We start from the raw sequence: 20,522 nt of genomic DNA, 5'->3' as shown, positions 1-20,522 counted from the left end.
ATTTGAACCTCGGACCCCTCGTTTTTTTTTTTAACGCTTACTTCAATACTCCAAAAGAAAACCAAAAAGCCCGGTACATTTCAACGTGTAGAGTAACCGCAGATAAATCAGCCCACCGCGGTGGCGGCTGCTCTCGAAGTAATTCCGTCCTGATTCCCCGCGGTCACGCTCGCTTTGCGATACTAATTTCGTGGTACGTTTGTTCATAGATAAGTGTTTCTTTTCTATTTTGTTTTGGGTAGCGTGAACTATGGGTGGGTTGCTCCGTAGGTCCGTTAAAAGATTGCGTTAAACTATAACAATAACTTTGAGGGCAGCTATGGTCTCTAACAATTTTGTGTTACAACAAGTTATTTGTCTCCCAGTCACTATAATTATTAGTCGACGTTCATATACAGGGTGAATTTTTCAATCCTTAAGGAGTATACATTACATATGACTTATGTATAAACCTTAAAAACTATACATAAGTCATAACACTGAAGAATTTGTTGGTTAATCAACTAATTCTTCGATGTTATGACCATGACATACGGCTTAGACTATGAGAAAGTAATAAGTTGGTGACTAAGTTCCCGCCGTTTTTAGGATTGATTTTTTAATAAAAATAGATAACTGATTAATTAGTAAATTCTTATTTTTTGTTGTTTACAACTTCGTTACAACGTTGAATATGATTTTCAATATCTCTTTGTTAAGTAATCACTCGGATTTGACTCGAAAAAGTCATTCTCGCAAATTGTTAACTTTACATCTGTATTAAACGAAACAACGCGCACAGCTAGTTGCCAATCTATTACAATGGTCCTAAAAATAACCTTAACTAAATCAAACATTAAAATATAAATTCTTGGAGAACAAAACGTCCGCTTTCGAATAATTTGGAACATTAGGCCAAAAAATTGTTAATACGCGAAATGTTTAAATTAATGAATGGCGGAAACTTAACTGCCAAATTATTATGAAAAAATTCGAACTTTCTTAAAAATGAGGCTTTTCCTTTACTATATCATTTATCATTACTTCCCAGAATTTGATCCTTATAGGCAACACTATGATATAGTGAAATAATATAGAGGATGTATTTTTTTTCAAAATGAACTCGTTCGATTCCCGGCTAGGGAAAAAGATATTTTAAAAAACTAATGATGCAATTTTAGTTTTTAACAAAATCGGTCTCGTAACTCCTTTCAGCATTTTTCGCTAAACCTCATAGTTTCGGATTTGGCCCTGAAGGCCTATTTGAAAAATTCACGCTGTATACAGAAGTTGCCAAAAACAACAACTTTAGCCGACCTAAATGGTCTATTTAACGTGAAGTATTACCTATGTTATTTTAACCAAAACTAAAATGATCGAATGGCAACCCATGAACCGCTGGTTAGGAATTTGTCAACGTTAAAGTGAAACCCAACCTTCGTACGCCAGTTCCCTCGATTGACAGGCCAAATTTCTACCAGAAGGCTATCACTGATTTTTACTTGTACTTTGTACTCAATATTCATTATACATGCCCCTATCGGGCTATGCCCTGGGGGAGCACTTTACGCTCTTCTCCCACACCTGGTGTTTACAACAGTATGCGGCCACACATACCATCCTTCCCGGTGTTGCTTGCCGGACGGTTCGAGCTCCCGCTCTTACCACCCGCAACCCCGGAAGCCCCTCTTCAGTCGCCTCTTACGACAGGCAGGGGACACCGTAAGCCCTATTCTAGCCCCGGGACTACAGGGACGAACTTAGACTATCCTAGACTAACTTACACTATCCTAGCAATGGACTGCAATGAGTTTGTCTTACCTGAGACACGTGCGTCAAGTTAGACGCCGCGTAGTACGACACTCGAGACTCCGGTTTCGCGTACACGTGCTCTCCGATGTGCGTTGTTGCGTACGGCGATGGTGACCGACGGGTTCCTGTTTGAACTTTGTGTTAGATACTGTTTGAAGAATAACGTATGATTGTTCTATGAAAAGTGTTAGGAACAACTAGAACTGGCAGTGGAAGTAGTTACAGATATTTCTTACCTATTTATGTGTGCGTGATTGTAAGTGTGTAAGAGTGAGTATATTTTATGTTCTGTGTGTTAATTTACAATTACATTACAAAACTTTACTCTTAGAATTGCAAATCAAATCTAATCCATTCGACAAATCTGCTAATATTTATATTATCTTTGTTGCTGTACAGATGATTACATTTCATGTGAGCAAGTGGTTTGTATCGTATGATACCATATCGTAGAGTTTTGATTGGTGTGATACCTTTATACCATCCTTTATACCATATATATGTCGCGTCATATTTTAACGTAGCACACAATACCGTAGTCTAAACCTACAACCATCGTACCACATTCATGTTACAGCGTATCATACCAAGTCGCTACTCATATTTTACACATTATTATGCTACTTTTCCACATTAACATCATTTGACTACTTACCAAAGGGGAACTTATGCAAGCTAGCAATAGTCGCATAGGAGCCGGTGGAGCTGGGCGGGCGGCCGAGCGTGTCCAGCCGCAGCAGCACGTTCTGGTGGCTGCCGTACGCTGCCGTGGTATACGATGTGCTGTGAGAACACCATTTGTGTTTATTTTCTAAGTAAGCAGCTAAGAGTGTGACATACTTTTCGTGGTATTTGATAGTTTAAATGACCAATAAAAAGTATAAAAAAAGAATATTGATGCATCATCATAATATGGAGAAATTCAAGTTTGTTCATAAATATCCGGTAATCTCTCAGAGATTTAAAATGTTTATTGTAAATAAACTCGGCATTTTGTTATGCACTTGTAAATTTATTTACTAGTTTGCAGTTATAGACCTAGCAAGATCTACTTGCTAGTTCTAAGGAGTTATTTTTAATTTTTTATCAAAATGAGTTTGTTTTAAATCCTTCATTTATTTCAATAAATTATATTAATTATTGCAATTACTACATTTGTGTATGCACGACGAAAAACAAAATTGAATCATCGTAAATTAATGTAAATACTTTGACATAGTATTTTAATTACTTCTATCATTAATTCCGTTTAATCAGATTCTCCACGCGGCAAAGGAATATATTATAATTTTTTTTTTCTGTAGAGCTTTAGATTATTTGTTAAACTAATCGACTGAAAATCGACAAATGGTTTCCCACTCATCCGTAACTACGGAAATAAAACTCGATGCTGGACAATTTTTCAGTGTAAAACACTAAGGCCCACAATTAAACGTCACCGGATAATTTATTATCCATCGATAAAGCCTCCGCTATCATCCATCAACCACGCCGGAGACAAGGGTCGCTTCAGTACAATACAGTTGTGGTACAAGAGATAAACACGAGCGGGAGAATTAACGAATTTTGTATAAAACCAAAGTACATATTTTACTTCATAAAATAATATCAACTTACGGCCTTTAGATGTAATTAATATACGAACAACATTAACATTAAAAAGAAATCTAAATACGCAAGTATTGATTGATTGCATAGTAAAAACGCAACTTAAATAATTGATATGAAAATATGTACGTATGTATGTAAAATACATTTCTGTTATTAAATAAGGAATCTGAAAATAGAAATTTATATGGTATTAGTTAAACGATTTTGATTATAATTGACCTTTCTAAATAATCTAGTCTATATTATGTCATAAAACTACATTTCAAATTATGCCTATTTTGTTCTCTACGTAAAAAATATACTTTTAAGTATTATTAGTACAACGCCTGTGACTTGGACCTCAGTTGTGGTTCAACCCGATATTTCAAAACAAGTCTATTATTGGGAAAAAACAAAAGCGGGCACGGCCAACGAACTTGATGGTATATAAATTGGCAAAAAGTGGGTTTCAAAAATGCGGATCGCATTATCTTTTACACCCCTATTTCTGGCAATTCTTCCAAAGTAAAAAGGTTATTAAAAGGCGAAACATCTTGTGTGTGAAAGCTATTAATAGATTGTAAACAAACATTTTGTTTTGGGACTTCCGACATTAATTTTAGCTGTGGGAATACAACCATTTGTTTTGGCAAGTAGTTTTTGTAAATACTGCCTGTTTCCTGATGGTTTTGCGCTAATTAAGTACCAAATTATTTTTACATCACGAATTACAATTTATGAGTGATCTTACTTGGCTTGAATCTCACATGTTAGAAAAATAATGATAAAGGTTATAGCGACCCACAAATTATAATTAGTGCAGTATACAAGGCAGGCCTAAACAAGGTTTAATGGAGTATGTGCACTTTCATGTTTATAACTTTTACACGCAATGGTTAAGATAGACCTATGTCTAAATTCGTTACATTGGCAAGACCTTTGCTTTCTTTACTTTTTTATATAATATAGGAGTAGCAGTCGAGAATGTAGTCCACCTGATGGTAAGAGGCTACTGCCGCCCGTGGATATCTGTAATAAACCCTAGATAGAATTAGATATTCCTACCTGAGGTCCGCACAGATGCGTCGCTACCCCTGAGGACTAAGCGTTTAACGCTGCTGTTATGAAGCAGAAATAGAAGTCGAACCACAAAGGGTTCTATTTCTACGCAATTTCTTTCATTTTCTACGCAACGTACTTTTACTTAACTACATAACCTTTCCTTCCACATTATGATGATATTAATTAATTTGTTAAAAACGATGTTTCCAAGGCTATCGTGACTTTCTCAACACTTGACATTAATTTCGCAACAAGTCCCAACGGGCGTACAACTTAACCACTTACTACAAATTATAATTTCAATGTAATATTAAAACATACTATGTTAACTTTTGAAACTCTCGAAAAATATTCGAGTTTATATAAAAGTTTTATTTTATTTTGATTTTGTGAAGCTGCATTTCATTTCCATTCTATTTATTATTACACAATAAATGCTTGAAGTTAACTTATTTCGAGTAAATTAATAATTCTCTATGAATGGCACAAACAACACAAAAACAAAACAACCACTTAGTAGCAAATTGACTCCTTGAGCGGATATGTACCAGCGCCACACCTATTTCTACCGTGTAACATTTCTTACGTTTAGGCGAAAGGAGTTCAGTAGCGTTCAGTTCGACTTACTGAATTATAAAGCCTCCGTCTTAATCCTTACCAGTGCTCGCAGCCTCGCAAGTTTCATCAATTTTCGGTAGAACCGCTTTTCTATATGAAGTTGGTTGCAGATAATCATTGGCGGTAGTGACTACTTACAACAGGGGGGCTGCATGCTTTGCTGCTTCAATGTTCCAAAAAATAAAGCACATTCCTATATACGCGTATGTCTATGCATACTTCTATATTCAAGAACACTTACTGTATAGAATCATGGTGCCTCGCCTTACTGCCCCTCTTGTACAGAGTGCCCGCCGCTGCAGCGCCCGCGAGCAGCGCCAGCGCCGCCGCAGCGCAGCCGCCCGCAGCAAACAGCACGCCGCCGGAGGTCCGAGTTGCGTCCCCAGCTAATCTAGCCGTTTCGTTGCGAGTTGCTATTGTTGAAAGACCTTTTGAAAAAAAATAAGTCGAGAGACGTTTAACATAGAAATAACATTAGGTTAGCGCAGTGACTAAATCCAAACCGTCTTTTAAGGGTGCGTTGTACATTTTTAAGGTGCGATGAATGGTAATGTTAAAAACTTATGTACTTAGCGGTAAAACAAATGTCATTAAAATACACTAAAAATACAATAAAAAAATAATTTCACTTGTGAAAGTTGGAAAACAAGTACAGTGATTTTATACCTTTCTACCTACACTTACATAAGTAGGTACTATGACAAAAATGAAAGATCAATAAAGAAATATTTAAATTAAATAAGTAAAATATAGAAGTAAAAGCCTTGTCGATTACCAACTAAGCGATATCAAATTTAAATTAATTCTCGCCTCATCTCGACTTCCAAACAACAGCGCACCATGAAACGCTAAACAATTCCCCCATAATGATATTAGATGAAGCCCACTCAATGAAATATTAAGGATAATAGAAAAACTTTTGGTGGATAAAAATACGACGGGAAATAATGTATATTGGACAAGAGATACTCCAAATTAAGTGTAGGTACAGTGTATTTTTACCTAACAAAGTAATCTGTCTGTTTACGATTTTTATTCATCCTATTTTTATATTTGATATTTTTATTTATTACAAGTGCTAAAAGATTTGTTAACTTAAGCCACAGGGGGAGTAACGCATCTTTAATGATTTCACATAAGTTCTAAGGATGTAACCTATCACCTATTTTACTTTAAACAAAATATTAACTATCTATCAATATATATAAAATATTATCTATCAACATTGACATTAACAATCAATTTTTCAGTGAAATTTGTTATAAATATTCGAATACGGCAAAGCCAAAAGAGGTATAAAGATTATTCGGTATGATTTAAAATATATTTGAATACTATGCACGGGACTTGTTAACTTATATGCAATTTATTATAATTCAACGTACGAGTATGTAACTGAAATACTCAAAGCAAATATTTTATTAAAAGCAAATAACTTTGCATGCCAATAATCTACTAGACCTACTATCCACATACTAAGGGATAAGCTAATATAAAAATGACAATAATAGTTCCCCAAACAGGACGAATATTTTCATAATAGTACCGCAATATTCCCAACATCACGTTTATTTGTGTCCGGTACATCCCTAGGCACTTTAAATTCAGCATTTAATAAAACCACCCTCTTGTTACCTGTGGGGCGTTTTCGAGCGGAAAATTTAACGAGTCGTTCCGTTCACAGTGAATGCAAAACGATTCGGAAGGATGAGCTAATAGTTCGTTCTGGAGCGATAATTATTTGTCTACTTTGTAGTAAGCATTACGCTTGCCTTTCTAGTGGGTACAATACCGATAATGTTGTATGTAAATTTATATTTGCCACAATAGACGCAACTTTTATTCCTTTTTAGCAATGGGTCGGGCTAACGAGCATTCAATACACTTGATGTTAAGTTTTATATAAAATCGGCTTCAAGAAGGAAAAAGTCGTATCAACTTATTAAGTTAGCAAAGTCTATAATGATAAGCATAATTTTGTTTCAGCTGTTATATAAATGTTTTATTCTATTTAATAATTAAGTCCTCTGAATTATGACATTGAATTTGACTTCTTAATTAGTGTAAGTATTCATGTATCCCTCTTATTAACAATAAATAAATAAATGATACAAATATATCATAAAACATAAAACAATTATACTTATACTATGTAAAGAAATATTTAATGAGAGTCCGCGGCATATAACGGTCTAAATTAATTTTCGAAATTCAAGCGACGTGGTCTTTGTAGGTATTATTTATAACCATTAAAATCATTTCATATTTTTAACCGACTTCAAAAAGGAGGTGGTTATCAATTCGGCCGGTATCTTTTGATGTGAAACATCTATAGCCGCACGTAAAACCGATTTCTGGCGTGGCGACGCATGCCGCATGGCACGCACGCCACGCTATACGATGGTATATATATACAGTATATATGCAGTTAAACGAATTAAGTAGTCACGATTTGAAATAAATTCGTAAATTTTTCTATTTAATAAAAATAAATGTTTATTCAATAAATAGTCATCGTTATCTGGAAAAAATCGTAATATTTTATTTTATCATTATGACATATTTAGTTCCTATCACAATATGTTCTTTTCTGCATATTACTTTTACAAAATAATGTCGATGTTTCACATCTGCCAGGCGTCCCGTGACGGCTCACATTTTTTTTATGTATGTACACGAATTACTCCGCCGTTAGTGGACCGATTTTAATAATTTTTTATTTATTGTGTAGGGACGAGCTGGAAATTGGTCCCATTTAAATATGGTTAGGGTCCATCGATGGGTTCTGGAGAAAATGAGGGGAACTCCTCCACCCATGTAAATATAACAGCCATAACTTCGCCGTTTATGAACCTATATTAATGCCTTTAATTTCGTGTGTGGACAATTGCTACAAGTTGGTCCCATTTAAATATGATGGGGATCAGAGTGGGTTCTGGAGACAAAATATTTAACTCCTCAACCGATGGGTATAATTGAGTTTTGTTTGAAGATATTTGGTGTAGGTTCTAATGAAATTGCAAAACCAGTTCATCATTGACTATTTAAGGGTCTGATGATGTGGCTCGGAGTCAAAATAAGTAACTCCTCAACCGATGGGAATAATTGAGTTGTGTTTGAAGATATTTGGTGTAGGTTCTAATTAAATTACAAAGCCAGTTCATCATTCACTATTTAGTTAGGTTAGATTGGAACATATTAGATAATATAAATCGGTTCCAATCAATGTAAATTCAGACCTTACCTTCATTCATGATCACGTTTTTACAATTTTATATTGTATTAATATAAATGTTAGTATGTCATCACTAAAAAGGGTGAAAAATTTTTTTATATACGCTGATATTACGCTCATATTAGATACGCTGTTTACATCGTTATCCAACTAAATATATTACAAACGCTTTCTACACTCACAGCCCCACACTAGGATTCCCTGTATCGTGGGTGCCATGGACACACACATAGACAAATACACAAACACCCAGACCCAGAAACAGAAATCTAAATTCATCATTTAGATATCCGTCTGGCCGGGGATCGAACCCGGGACCCTCTGCGTGTCAGACCGGTATGGTGACCGCTCCGCCACGCGGGTCGTCGAATATTGAGCACCGACTTCACAAATATGTACTAAACCAACATTTATTTCATTTATTTTTTACTTTGTAGTGACATAGAAGTCGGTTGTATTTTTTGATAATTTTTTTTATCAATAACGGAGGTTAGTGATTGGTGCAAAGTGCAGTTCCATTATCGGTCGGCATCTTAATCCGTTACGGGATTAATTCAAAATGTTTGTACTATTTCCATTAAAACGATATATAGTACTATAATATATATCAAACGTCCGTTTTAAAATGTATGAAATTAATTATTTAAAAACTTTTCAGTTCCATATAAAGTTGCTTTTAAAATTCTGTTTGAGCTTTGAATACAGTTTTTATGAGGTTTTCGCAGGAAGCAGCATCATTAAAACTATTTTTACTATGAGACTAAAACAGAAATTTGATATTCGTATATATAACAAATAAATAAACGATATTCGTTATCATAAACGAAACATTTGAATCAAATCCTAAGCATTGTTCACAGGGAAATAAATTAATAACTTTGAACAAGTACTCGTGCAAAATTTAACCATCCTCCAAATAGAACTTTAGCAACTGGAATAGTTTCCTAATTTCACTTTATAAAGTTAAAAGCGTATTTGAACGAATATCAAATGCAGTATGACGTTTCAAAATGAATTTTACTCTGAATCTGAAATTGAGTTGTTCGTGCGTTAACTTTGTGGTTACCTGTGACTCTCTCTGGGGTTTATTTCACTTTGTATTCTGGAATATAAGATTAATCTTTTATAGAACAGAATATTTATTCTCACTTAATAAAACGTTAAATGTGTAGGCTACCGTATTAAAAATGTAAATTTGTATAAAATAAACTAGCTGACCCGGCAAACGTTGTTGCGATATAAATAAAAAAAAATAAGGGCGAACAACCCTTATCACTCAGGGGTATGAAAAATAGATAGTAGCCGATTCTCAGACTTACATGTAAAAATATGTATATAATTTTTTTTGTGAATCTCGGTAAATCCGTTTCGAAGGAGTACGGTAACTAACAATGTGACACGAGAATTTTATATATTATTATTTATTTATTTTATTTATCTTATCTATATGCACTACAAGTTAAAAAGCATAAATTGTACCTAACAACGTATCTTAAACATATTTACGTGATACCCTGTAACCAGTATACAAGATGGAATCTCCAGTATTCACCCACGTATAGAACCATCAGAATCACAAACGTAAATTCGCTACAACCAGCATGAAAATCGAATAAAAATATCCCATAAAAGCCATATTTACAATCTGCATCAAATTACGAACTCCCGTTCAAAATAAAAATTTGATAAGACGCACAATAAACTTCGCGCTGGGAGAGGGAAAGCGAAATTTCCAAGTCAAATAAAAGTACAATAGAACAATCGATACTTCCTTGTAAACACATTAAAAAGGGGATGGCGGGGCTGTAGCGCCCCTCATAATATGTCTTCATACCCTCGCAAATATCCTGTTGCGTCTACGGAATCGTCTACATGCTAATAAAGAATGCGAGGGAGTGATTTGTGGAGTGAATAAACTTCTAAGTATCCGTTCGGCTGAATCAGATGAGACTGAGACGGTAAGCACAAGACATTTCAGTTTTCATTGGATGTATATTTTTGTGTAAGGTAGTAAGGTAGGTGTTTCATACCTATTGTACATGTTTTATTATAGGTACTTAAATAATATACTTTTTCCAAAGTTTCGCAAATATCTATTAACTACGTGATATTTATAGATATACAGATACACATTATATTATAGCTTAAATTATGTCGTAAAAGTTGGAAAATCATATGGAAAGAAGGAAAGATTAAGGTATGAATATGTAAAGGTATGGATTAAATATAGTTCATAGTTCCTTTATTTGTCAATTTGAGCAAATTACGACTTAGTTCGCATTGCTATGTTTTAAGGAGCTAATACACGACATTACTAGTCGACGACTACCGTTCTTTTGTTTCGTCCCTTAAAGTGTACATTTCAATAGTAGCACTTAGTGACATATATTCAATTAAATTGTACAATTAAAAATCTGGACAATTAATTTTCCTTGGTTTAAATATGAGACAATAACAAAAACCAAGTTTTTTATACTGCTTACGTTATATACATATATACGAGAGGAATGACGTCAAGATGTGTCATACGTCATAGTGCATACCTATTCTGTCTATGAATTCTTAGAACAAAGGGGTGACCTTTTTGAGATGTTGAATTGTAACACAAAACGATGGGTTGGAATGTGTGGGAGTGAAATAAATTCTAACGTTTGATCTTCAATTTGTTGAAGAATTTTACAAATACGAATGAAATAAGTAATGAATTCTTAGCATTCGAAGGATTTTTATTCTAGCTATGTAAAAATGTTCATATGACACTTCAAATGTTCACGGGCGGGTATAAAGAACAGGTGAAAGGTGAAAGGAAAACGCGCTCTTTCTTCTTTTATTTAGTTATTATTATGTGGGTGGTATCCTATTATGATTCTACCACCCGCGTCCCACTGCAGTGACCATATTGGTACAACATGTTGAGGTTTCTTTTTGATCTTTTTGAGACTATGTTTTGTTCAAACATGGTCCTGGAAATCCTAATGTGAGGATGTACAATTCTTGGATTCTTTATTGCGACACGCAATAGCGTGAGTAGCTAATAATAATTAGTATATCATAAATGCTTAATGTTTTAGTTGCTACCATAGATTAGTAAAGATTACTCACTCCTAACTAGAAAATGTACCCAGTTTTGAGAATTGAAATAGTTGCGTAAAAAAGTTTTGCCACGTCTCCGTGCTAAAATGTCCCTAAAATATTTGAAATAATTATTTATTTATTACGTAAAATACGCAGTATTAGTTATTTATTCGTAAATTTTCTCTAAAAATGTTTTGTCATAAATTCAAAAAAAGATTTTACTAAAATAAGCCGTATGTGGCTTCATTCAATTTCAAGGCGGCTAAGTATCTTTACTAATCTATGGTTGCAACAATAAAAAATATTATAGTTTATGTCAAGTTATGACTCGGCAACTCATAACAGTACCCGAATTGCCAATTGCCGCCCGGAGCTCTATTCCGCCCATCGGCACTGTCTGGCGATTTTAATTAAGATACTCTACACAAATTCACATATTGTCCACCCAGTGCTAATATTGTGATAATATATTGCAGTTGTACTGTCCGCAAGCTGTCTGAGGAAATATTACTCTGTGTTATTGAAAATTTTCAATTAGTGGGTAACTTTTTGTCAGTATCAGTAGATAAAGGTTAAACATTTAATTCAGTGAAAAATTGATTGAGATGTCTATAGTCGTTACATTATAAAGTAACAGTTAAGTAAAAATAACGTATTAATTCAGTAACAATTAATAGCTTATTTTTACTCAGCCCAGATGTCAAGAGGTTTTAGGATTTACACATTCTAAGTTTTGAAATAATCCGAATGATTAAACTAGATACAGAAAACATCTGAAAGTTTGCATAAAAATAGGTCTATTCAAAACGTGGCAGTATGGCAAAATTGTAATATAAAAGTAATCTTACCCAGTCGTCATGACCACTCTATTATTATCACAGCAGTTTCCACGTCTCATTTCAAAAATTAGGGTGAAGGCCTTTGCGAATCGCTGCAGCTTTTTACGATTAAATAAATTTGGCATGATCATTTAGTGCTTCAATTTAAATAAGTAGTAGAAATATAAATTATACAAAATCAACTAAAATTGCAAACCATTCATTCTGGTCTACAAATCAAATAACGTTGTTTACTCACAAAATAAACCTTAACGTAAAACCATTGTACGAGTATTATCTCCATAAATTTGAAAAGCAAATCGGACGCTATCAAGTAATGCCATCCAGATATGACACGTTTTGTGGGTACATCTGAGTAAGCGATAGAGGCGCCCTCAACGGCAGACTTGAATTTATTGTTATTATTATTGCTTCAGAATAAGTGCGGCAACTCCGCCTTTATATTGCTTTATGTGATTTTAGTATACCTATCGTTGTTATAAAGTGATTTGTTGTTGGGGCGACGGAGCACAAGTTTTGCCATTCTCGAAGTTCGCAGATATTTTCAATAAAATATCGGGGACATTTGAATATTTTTATTTTACTGCTGGCTCGTTACTATCTGGGTTGGGATTATATATTGGAGTGTTTATTTAAGTATCTATATAATAGTTCTAAGCACTAACTCTTCTTTAATAATTACTACTAGACTATTCGAATTATCTTCTGTTACTTATATCTGAATAACGTAAAGTTAATAATAAGTAATATATCTTTTTGAGCATACAATCACTATACGTGTATTAGCATTAAACGCTAAAGAGTAGTAAACCTCTGTATATAGCAAATAAGTAAGTGTCAGTCATCAAATTGGTTTTCCTTCCAGTAAACATATAGGAAAGGAATAAAAATATTATTTATTGCGCATTCCTTGTGTAGTACAATATGTATGTATGTAAAAGATAAATATTTTACAAATGTTGGGTAACCACCCAAACTTGGGACAAAAACCTCTGTCATGCGGTAAGCACAGTAATGATTAATTGAAAATTGCTTACCCGTGAATATACACCCATAAAAAACACTTAAGTAAATCTTCATAAAATTAAGCTTTCACTACCAAATTCTAAATTGCATGTTTTTAGCCTCGGCGGATTCGCTCCGACGTTGATAAATCGGTCAGAAGGATATTCCTCTATTCGTTCGAAGATTGATGCTAATGACGACATATTTACTTGAACGGTGTGTCCTACGACCGAATTTTCAATTCAATAAATTGATATTATTGAATAATGCTAATATAAAAATATGTCTTTCAGTATAATTAAGACAGTAGCTAAGTAACACAATTATTAAGGTGCAAATAACAACTTAATATCGAAGTTTAAGTTAGGTAAGTAGTTTAAGTTTAGTATAAGAATACATATAAAAATATTAAATTTTCCATTCAGTTTACCATCTTCCCTTAATTTGCAGAGTTAGATTATTATATGAGGAATTATTCAATGGAAAAATATTACAGGGTGTAACTTTTTTAAATTGAACCAGAAAAAAAAACAAAACATTTTTAATTTTTATATCTCGATCTAAAAATATATCTCGTAGCTCCTTTATGCGTTTTCGCTAATCCTTAAGCTTTCTGATTTGTCCATCCACGCACCCTTAAGAAATCCACCCTGCATAGAATACGCAATAACTGCCGCATTAACGTATGATTGAATTGTGAAGCCACGATGGAATCGTAACCCGGATATGGGGCAAATCCTCCGTCTGTATGGCCCACATGATTGATTAAAAATAGGCCGCATGATTTATGTGAAGGCACGCGTGTAACGCTACATGTGGATAATGGCGCATGTTTTGTAGGTTATCGTTTTGGCCCGCGAGGATTTTGTAGCGTTGATGGTATTAGTTATGTAATAATGATATATTTCTGTTTTATGGATGATCTATGTATGTGAATCAGAATGCTAACGACCGCAGTATGTAGTAAAATATGTTGGTAGCAAATATTTGTTCGAGCGACAACTGATATTGTGAAGCACCGTGAAATTATGTTATGTGCCTAGCCTTTATCAACCTATTGCTGTCGTACTTATCGGACTCGGATCGAGGTTACAATTTCAGGCACGCATCTTAGATTTTTTAAATATAGATATGACGGTGAACTCTATCAGTTCGCACTTGGTCTGTACGGTGGACTATGGCCTAAACATTTCTCATTCTAAAACGAGGTTCATGAACAGCAGTAGGACGATAATCGGGTTGACAAAGATATATCCGTAAAAAGTCATCTGTCATCCATTCAAACAAAACAGATTGGTCGCTCTCAAAATATACCTTTGCCAACATCAAACCACAGAACCTTTGTGTCCGTTCTATAAAAATTATATGTCTTTTGATGACCTTACGTAAGCTGAATTCATACTAGTATCCAATAAACTATTCGGCATCATCTGTTTCTAATTTAACAATACTTATTTCTTTGGAACTTTTCCCTTCTATAAAGTTTTACGCGCATACTAAAATATATTTGCAGAAGATACTAACCTTTCAAGCATATCTTGTTTCTCTTGAACAGCAAACGCACGTCCTTGTGAGCTCGGTCCGGGGCGGAGATATTCAGTTGCATCGTCACCAGGATCTCGGCACTTCTTGACCCTGTGCAAGGTAGACGGACCCTGGACAAAATAAAAATATTAAATCAAAGGAATTAAAAAATTAGGTTTATATTAACTAAAAGTACTTACACGACCGTAATGTAACGTATTTGACTTTTATCGTCATTCTGTCTGATGATTTGTATGCAATGACATTAAACTATCCTATTTCTGGCTTACACTGCACTACCCTATTTCTGGCTTATGAAAATTACACCACCACCAAATTGTACTATTGAGTTCTACGTTGTTTGGTGCATCTAAAAACAAATATGGGTTCTTTTGTAAGGTATCTTTTTCTTTAGGAAACTTAATTAACTTTGTGAACAGCTTTGTGTGGACTTTCTTCTCAAATTGGTTTGGGTAATATACATGCATCGGCTGCAATATGCGCTTATTATTAATTAAACTAAATGGTCATTTGTAACTACATATTTCGATAAAAAAAATAGTACGCTAGTTATATCACTTTTGTAACGAAAAAAGATAAATGGCCTTTGCTTACATATAAAATTCTATAGGAAAATTTACTGCCTTCTCATGAGTAGGCTCATGATCAATTTGAATTCCTTTAAATGCACACACACATAAAAATTAAAACCATTTATCATGGACTCTACATCATAAAAATACTGAAAATTGCAATAACTCAATCGCACTCGTGCGATATTGAAACGGATATCACATCCAGATTTTATTAAATTTGAAATTCCCTCTATGCTCTTTCATACATACGATTATGCAATATAATTTACTTTTAGTATGCGAGCTTTAACGATACATGCATATTTCACATGAAATTATTTGACGACTGGTTAATCTTTTTTTTTCATCGCCAGCTCTTTTATCCTTCACTGTCACATTAATATAATAATGTTGATTTTTTTCTGTTTCCATAGATGTCTGTACATAATCATTAATATGTACATTTGGAAGGTTTTACTTTGTGATTTTACTGCAACAGCCACCACACCTGTTTTTAACACGCTTTTTTCTTATAAAGCACTGTTCAACAAGTCGGAATCTGCGATTCAATTTAATCCTCAGGGGTAGCAATGCATCTGTGATGAATTTCAACCAAGACTTCAATCGTATTTAGGGTTGATTACAAGCGGCCATGAGTAACAATGACCACTTACTGTATTTTTCTTCACTAGCTTTTATGAAGAAAACACCAATGTTATATAATTATATAAAGTCTTACCTAAACGTCTGTAGGCTGGTAGGCACAAATCCTCGCTCGGAGATGTTGACCTGTGGCGGCAGCATGGCGCCGCGGCTCTCGTAGTCGATACCCATCACGTACGGCAACTGACCGGAATAATTAATATTTTAGATTCAGATTATACCTTTTTACCAGACATGTGTATGGTAATGTATTTGCCAGTCTACGTGGGTGTAAATTTGTATCTTTAGAAAGTTCTAGACATTAAACGCGCATATTTTATACGGATAATTTTAAAACACGTAGGAAATTTAAGCCTTTTTACGCCATTAATACTGTTTAACTTACATTAGGTACGCAAAAAGTCTCCGTCATTCAGTCAGTCATGATTTATTATTAACCTAATTACTTGGCCAAGGACCGAACCCGAAACACTGCATATTATTCATATGATAATCAGTAGATACATCACGCGAATGTGACCCGCGCACTAAAACAATAAACTGATTTTCGATTCATTTGCGTATGGCAATATACTATGAGCCAAGTTTACATAAAACACCATTAATTTACCATTTCATTTTTACGATGAGCGAATATAATTACAAATATTTAATCTACTCCAGACGCTTAATGCTCTGTAATGCAGATATTATTCCGACCGAATGGCGCCATGACTTTCGTATTCTGCGGCCATCACGAAAAGCAAACATGCGGAATAACAAGCAATATTTAGGCTATGGGAATATTAATCCATGACATCATTCATGTATGGGTCAAACTATTCATTATTCTGTTAGGAATTTTCATATAGCCCACAAGGACGACAAAAAGGTCATAAACTATTTAAGCAAAAATTACATAAACATGGCTTTTTTAAATTAAAAAATAAATAATAAGTAGAATAATAATAGCAAAAAACTTAAATGTGCTAAATACTTTGTTAATCCTAAGCCGTTGTTGTATTTAAACATCGTTGGTCGACCTTCGTTAGAGATTTTTCTCTACGTAATCTGTAGAGTAAACAAAGTAAAATATGACATCTTTATTCATATAATCCTTCGTTGAAACACCCTTTCAAATACTTATGAAAAGATCCGATAAGAAATATGTAAAAATTTGGTTTGAAATATCTATGATTGATTTTTAGTATCACTTACATTCTTAGTGTAATTGTCCGGTATTAATCTATCCGATCTTTTGCCTACCACAAATTGAAACCTATACTATTTGACTTCTGGAAATGATAACATTGCGATATTTGGCAGACAAAAAATGCATAGATTGAATATTAGTAAAGGGCGTATTTAAATAAAATTCATTTAATTATTTCACAATAGTTACGTTAAGTCTTATGTCGAATGTAGTCAATACTACATAGCCGATATAAAATGTAATCGACCGTTCACAAATACCTTTATAATTAATTCAAAGCAGTAATTCAGTGAACACCAAAGGAAGCATTCATCGCGGATCGTATAAAGCTCTCTTACAATTGTGTCGAAAAACGACGGCTTAATCTGGCCTTTTGTTTCACAAATTAAATCGCTTTGACGCTAAATTGGAAAGTGACGAACAACATCCGCTTACTAGCGACTTGTCTCACTGGCATCAATTGAACGAGAAGTGTTAAACGATACTATAGCTAAAAAAATCTATAATATTAAAAATATATTGTATCTACTCATATACGCAAGCTAGAAAGCTTAAATTAAATTACCTGAAAGACATTTGTATCAAATAAATATTAATAGTCCGTTCAGTTGCTACTAGATGGCGTTGCTTTTATAAGTTTAAGTTTACCTTTACCTGACTCGTAGTTTACATAAAATATTATTTAAGATATTCTAAAACTTTGAATTTTATTAAATTTATCCGAAAGCTAATTTTAACAGTTCATTCATTGTATAACTTTGCCTACATACATTACGATGAGTTTCTCTTACTACGCTCATTGAAGTGTAAATTCAATAAAACATGTGCAGCGATGTTTGTAATTCTAATGGTCAGTCGTCTAAGCATTTCGTCATTACCCTTCCGCTTTCCAGAATACAGTGACGAACAATATCCCACTGTAATCCCTAGGGGTAGTGACGTCGGTAGAGCATATGACTTCAGATAGGACGTTTTTTATAACGAGTCATTGGATGAGTTCACGTTTTATCTCCCAATTCCTCAGGGATAGGAACGTATCCTACCCAATCGTTGGCTTGAACTTAAAACCCATTCAATATTGAACTCTTAAATTAGACACGTCCGTTTGTTAGTTTTATCACTTTTAAGAAGGCATAGGCTATATAAAGTATGGCGGCATTTCTATGTCCATATGTGCAACACATATAAAATCGTCCTTTTAATTAAAATATTTAGTAATTAATGTATATAATTATGGAAATAGAAACACATTTTACATTTTTAAGCTCTAACCGTTTCTCGTTACATGGTGACGATGAAACAAATTGTCTTATAAATCTGACTCGAATCTGGATAACTTCTTTGAAAATATTTTACATAATCGTTATCTGTAGTTATTCTATTTTTAATAGAAAATACATTAGCTTGTATATATTATCTAATTATAATTACAATATAATTCAAATAGCACCCGAATAATAGGATAGATGACTGGACGGATAGACAAATAGGACGAAATTAAATTTCCATTCAGCTAAAAGAACATAATAAATGAAGAACATCTTTATCATCTGTATCATCATTGCAATCATCTCTTACTATACTAAATACTATTAACATAAACCTCGATAGCACTACGATTATTACAGTTGGAGTTAAAGCAAAGCTTACCACGTTAAACCCAAAACGTCAAATGCAGGTGCTACTCTAACTGAGATGTTGCAACATAAGGATAACATTTGCCACTGAGAATCGTACCGCAGAAGTTAGTGACTAGAAGATGCGGTGTTACGTGAGGAGAGAATAATCTCTCCACACGTAACTATATCCATATAGCGTATAGCGAAGTTATACGGATATAACTCCACTATACGGAGTTCATATAAAATGAATTATAGCTTTAGTTTGGTATCTATCTGAAATAAATTAAATTAAATTCGTTGGTTAAAAAATATTTTTGTAGACATAATAAGTGAACGTCAGAACGTTCTGACGCTTACCTATGTTTTTGTACCAACGTTTGTGCATCACATTACATTTTTAACACTTTTATGAAAAGCTTTTATCTTCTGAGAGCTCTCACTTTGGATCTGCTTTGGATTTCTGTATTAGAATCAAAATATGTTGATTTATAAACGTTAAGCATCGAGAACAGTATATGAAGTCCAAACGACTAACAGACAATAATTAGCATCTATTCAATGTATAAGTTAAGACTTAACTCGCAACTCGAATGTCAACTGAATTAATATAATTGTTCTTATACATTGCATCCACGTTGTTATATATAGTAACATCTACATTGTATATTCCCTTACCGGTTTCCGGCCGAGCGCTTGCCACATAAACTCCAAGTCAGCGATGTGCGCCGGCACGGGCACTATGAAGCTAGTGGCGTATGTGTTCACTACACCCTCCCTCACGTAATATAGCTCAGCGTCCAAACCTGGAACAATATATAATATTGTGCTGAATGAGGGATGAAAATATGAAACTTACAGAGTTACTTTAATATGCGGCTGTCTCACTATCGTTTAAGCTAATTACAAGTGTAGAATCAAATCAAATTAAACATATTTTATTAAAAGTAGACAGCCGTCATTATTTTGCACTATATTTCGTTAAGAGAAGAAGGGGCGAAAGACTCTTCATAACACCTCTGTTCCACATGAAATATTAGGCATCTTACTATGAACGAATATATTTAGGCACTGCTACTTTTTATATTTCTAGTATTTTATGAAATTTAATTACCAATGAAGAATACGGCCTACATAAAGGAAAGTGGTCACTAACTGAGCCAATATCTACATATTATAGTCAACTTCACTACATTATCTAAGGCTCTAAGGTAAGCAATGGATAATTTGCTGTCACTGAGAAATAATTCGCAATCACTGCTGTGTTTTATTTTGGAGTCTGATACGGCAAAGAGACACATGAGTTTGGATTGCACGTGGTAGATGTTTGAAAGTATGTAATCTGTAAATTTTTGATCAAACGTAGGTAACTATCTAATGATGTAAATAAATTACACACCTACTATTTACATTTCAATTCACGTTAAAAATAATTCAATGACTTTGAAATGCACTTAAGCTCATCAATATTTCAAATGCAGTCGTCTAAAAAATCTTATTATTCTAATTCCTTTTCCCTGCATCGGGCGGATAGAGGTACCCCTGATGCAAGTTCGATTCCCCGGGGGCGCACTGCGTCAAATTATCCAACTAACTCTATTTGCTTTGCCAAAAAGTAACGTTTTTGGATGTACTTCGCCTGAATGATTTTGACATTAGAACGTATTATGTAATTTGTAATCGTTAGTGGGAAAAATTATCGTTTTTAGGTTTTAATTTTAGTACTGTGTTAAC

The 20,522-nt window shown here is 33.9% G+C and overlaps 1 protein-coding gene across 1 annotated transcript in view; it reads right to left on the bottom strand.

The window, feature by feature from the left end:
* The window catches only part of Drl-2 (tyrosine-protein kinase derailed 2), a 56,740-nt gene that overhangs the window by 8,792 nt on the left and 27,426 nt on the right, over positions 1-20,522 (bottom strand). Inside the window, exons 3-8 of the mRNA XM_073090447.1 lie at positions 19,467-19,594; positions 16,054-16,160; positions 14,740-14,870; positions 5,303-5,489; positions 2,447-2,574; positions 1,801-1,916 (exon numbers count right to left, since the gene is read on the bottom strand). Of these exons, the coding sequence (XP_072946548.1) occupies positions 1,801-1,916; positions 2,447-2,574; positions 5,303-5,489; positions 14,740-14,870; positions 16,054-16,160; positions 19,467-19,594 (797 nt within the window). The remainder of the gene's footprint in view (positions 1-1,800; positions 1,917-2,446; positions 2,575-5,302; positions 5,490-14,739; positions 14,871-16,053; positions 16,161-19,466; positions 19,595-20,522) is intronic.

Source organism: Epargyreus clarus, unplaced genomic scaffold, assembly GCF_041222505.1.
Source record: "Epargyreus clarus isolate Ecla_fem2 unplaced genomic scaffold, WU_Ecla_fem_2.2 ptg000003l, whole genome shotgun sequence".
Lineage (NCBI taxonomy): Eukaryota > Metazoa > Arthropoda > Insecta > Lepidoptera > Hesperiidae > Epargyreus > Epargyreus clarus.
The sequence above is the reverse complement of the archived record's forward strand: the minus strand, read 5'-3'. Positions and strand labels throughout refer to the sequence as shown.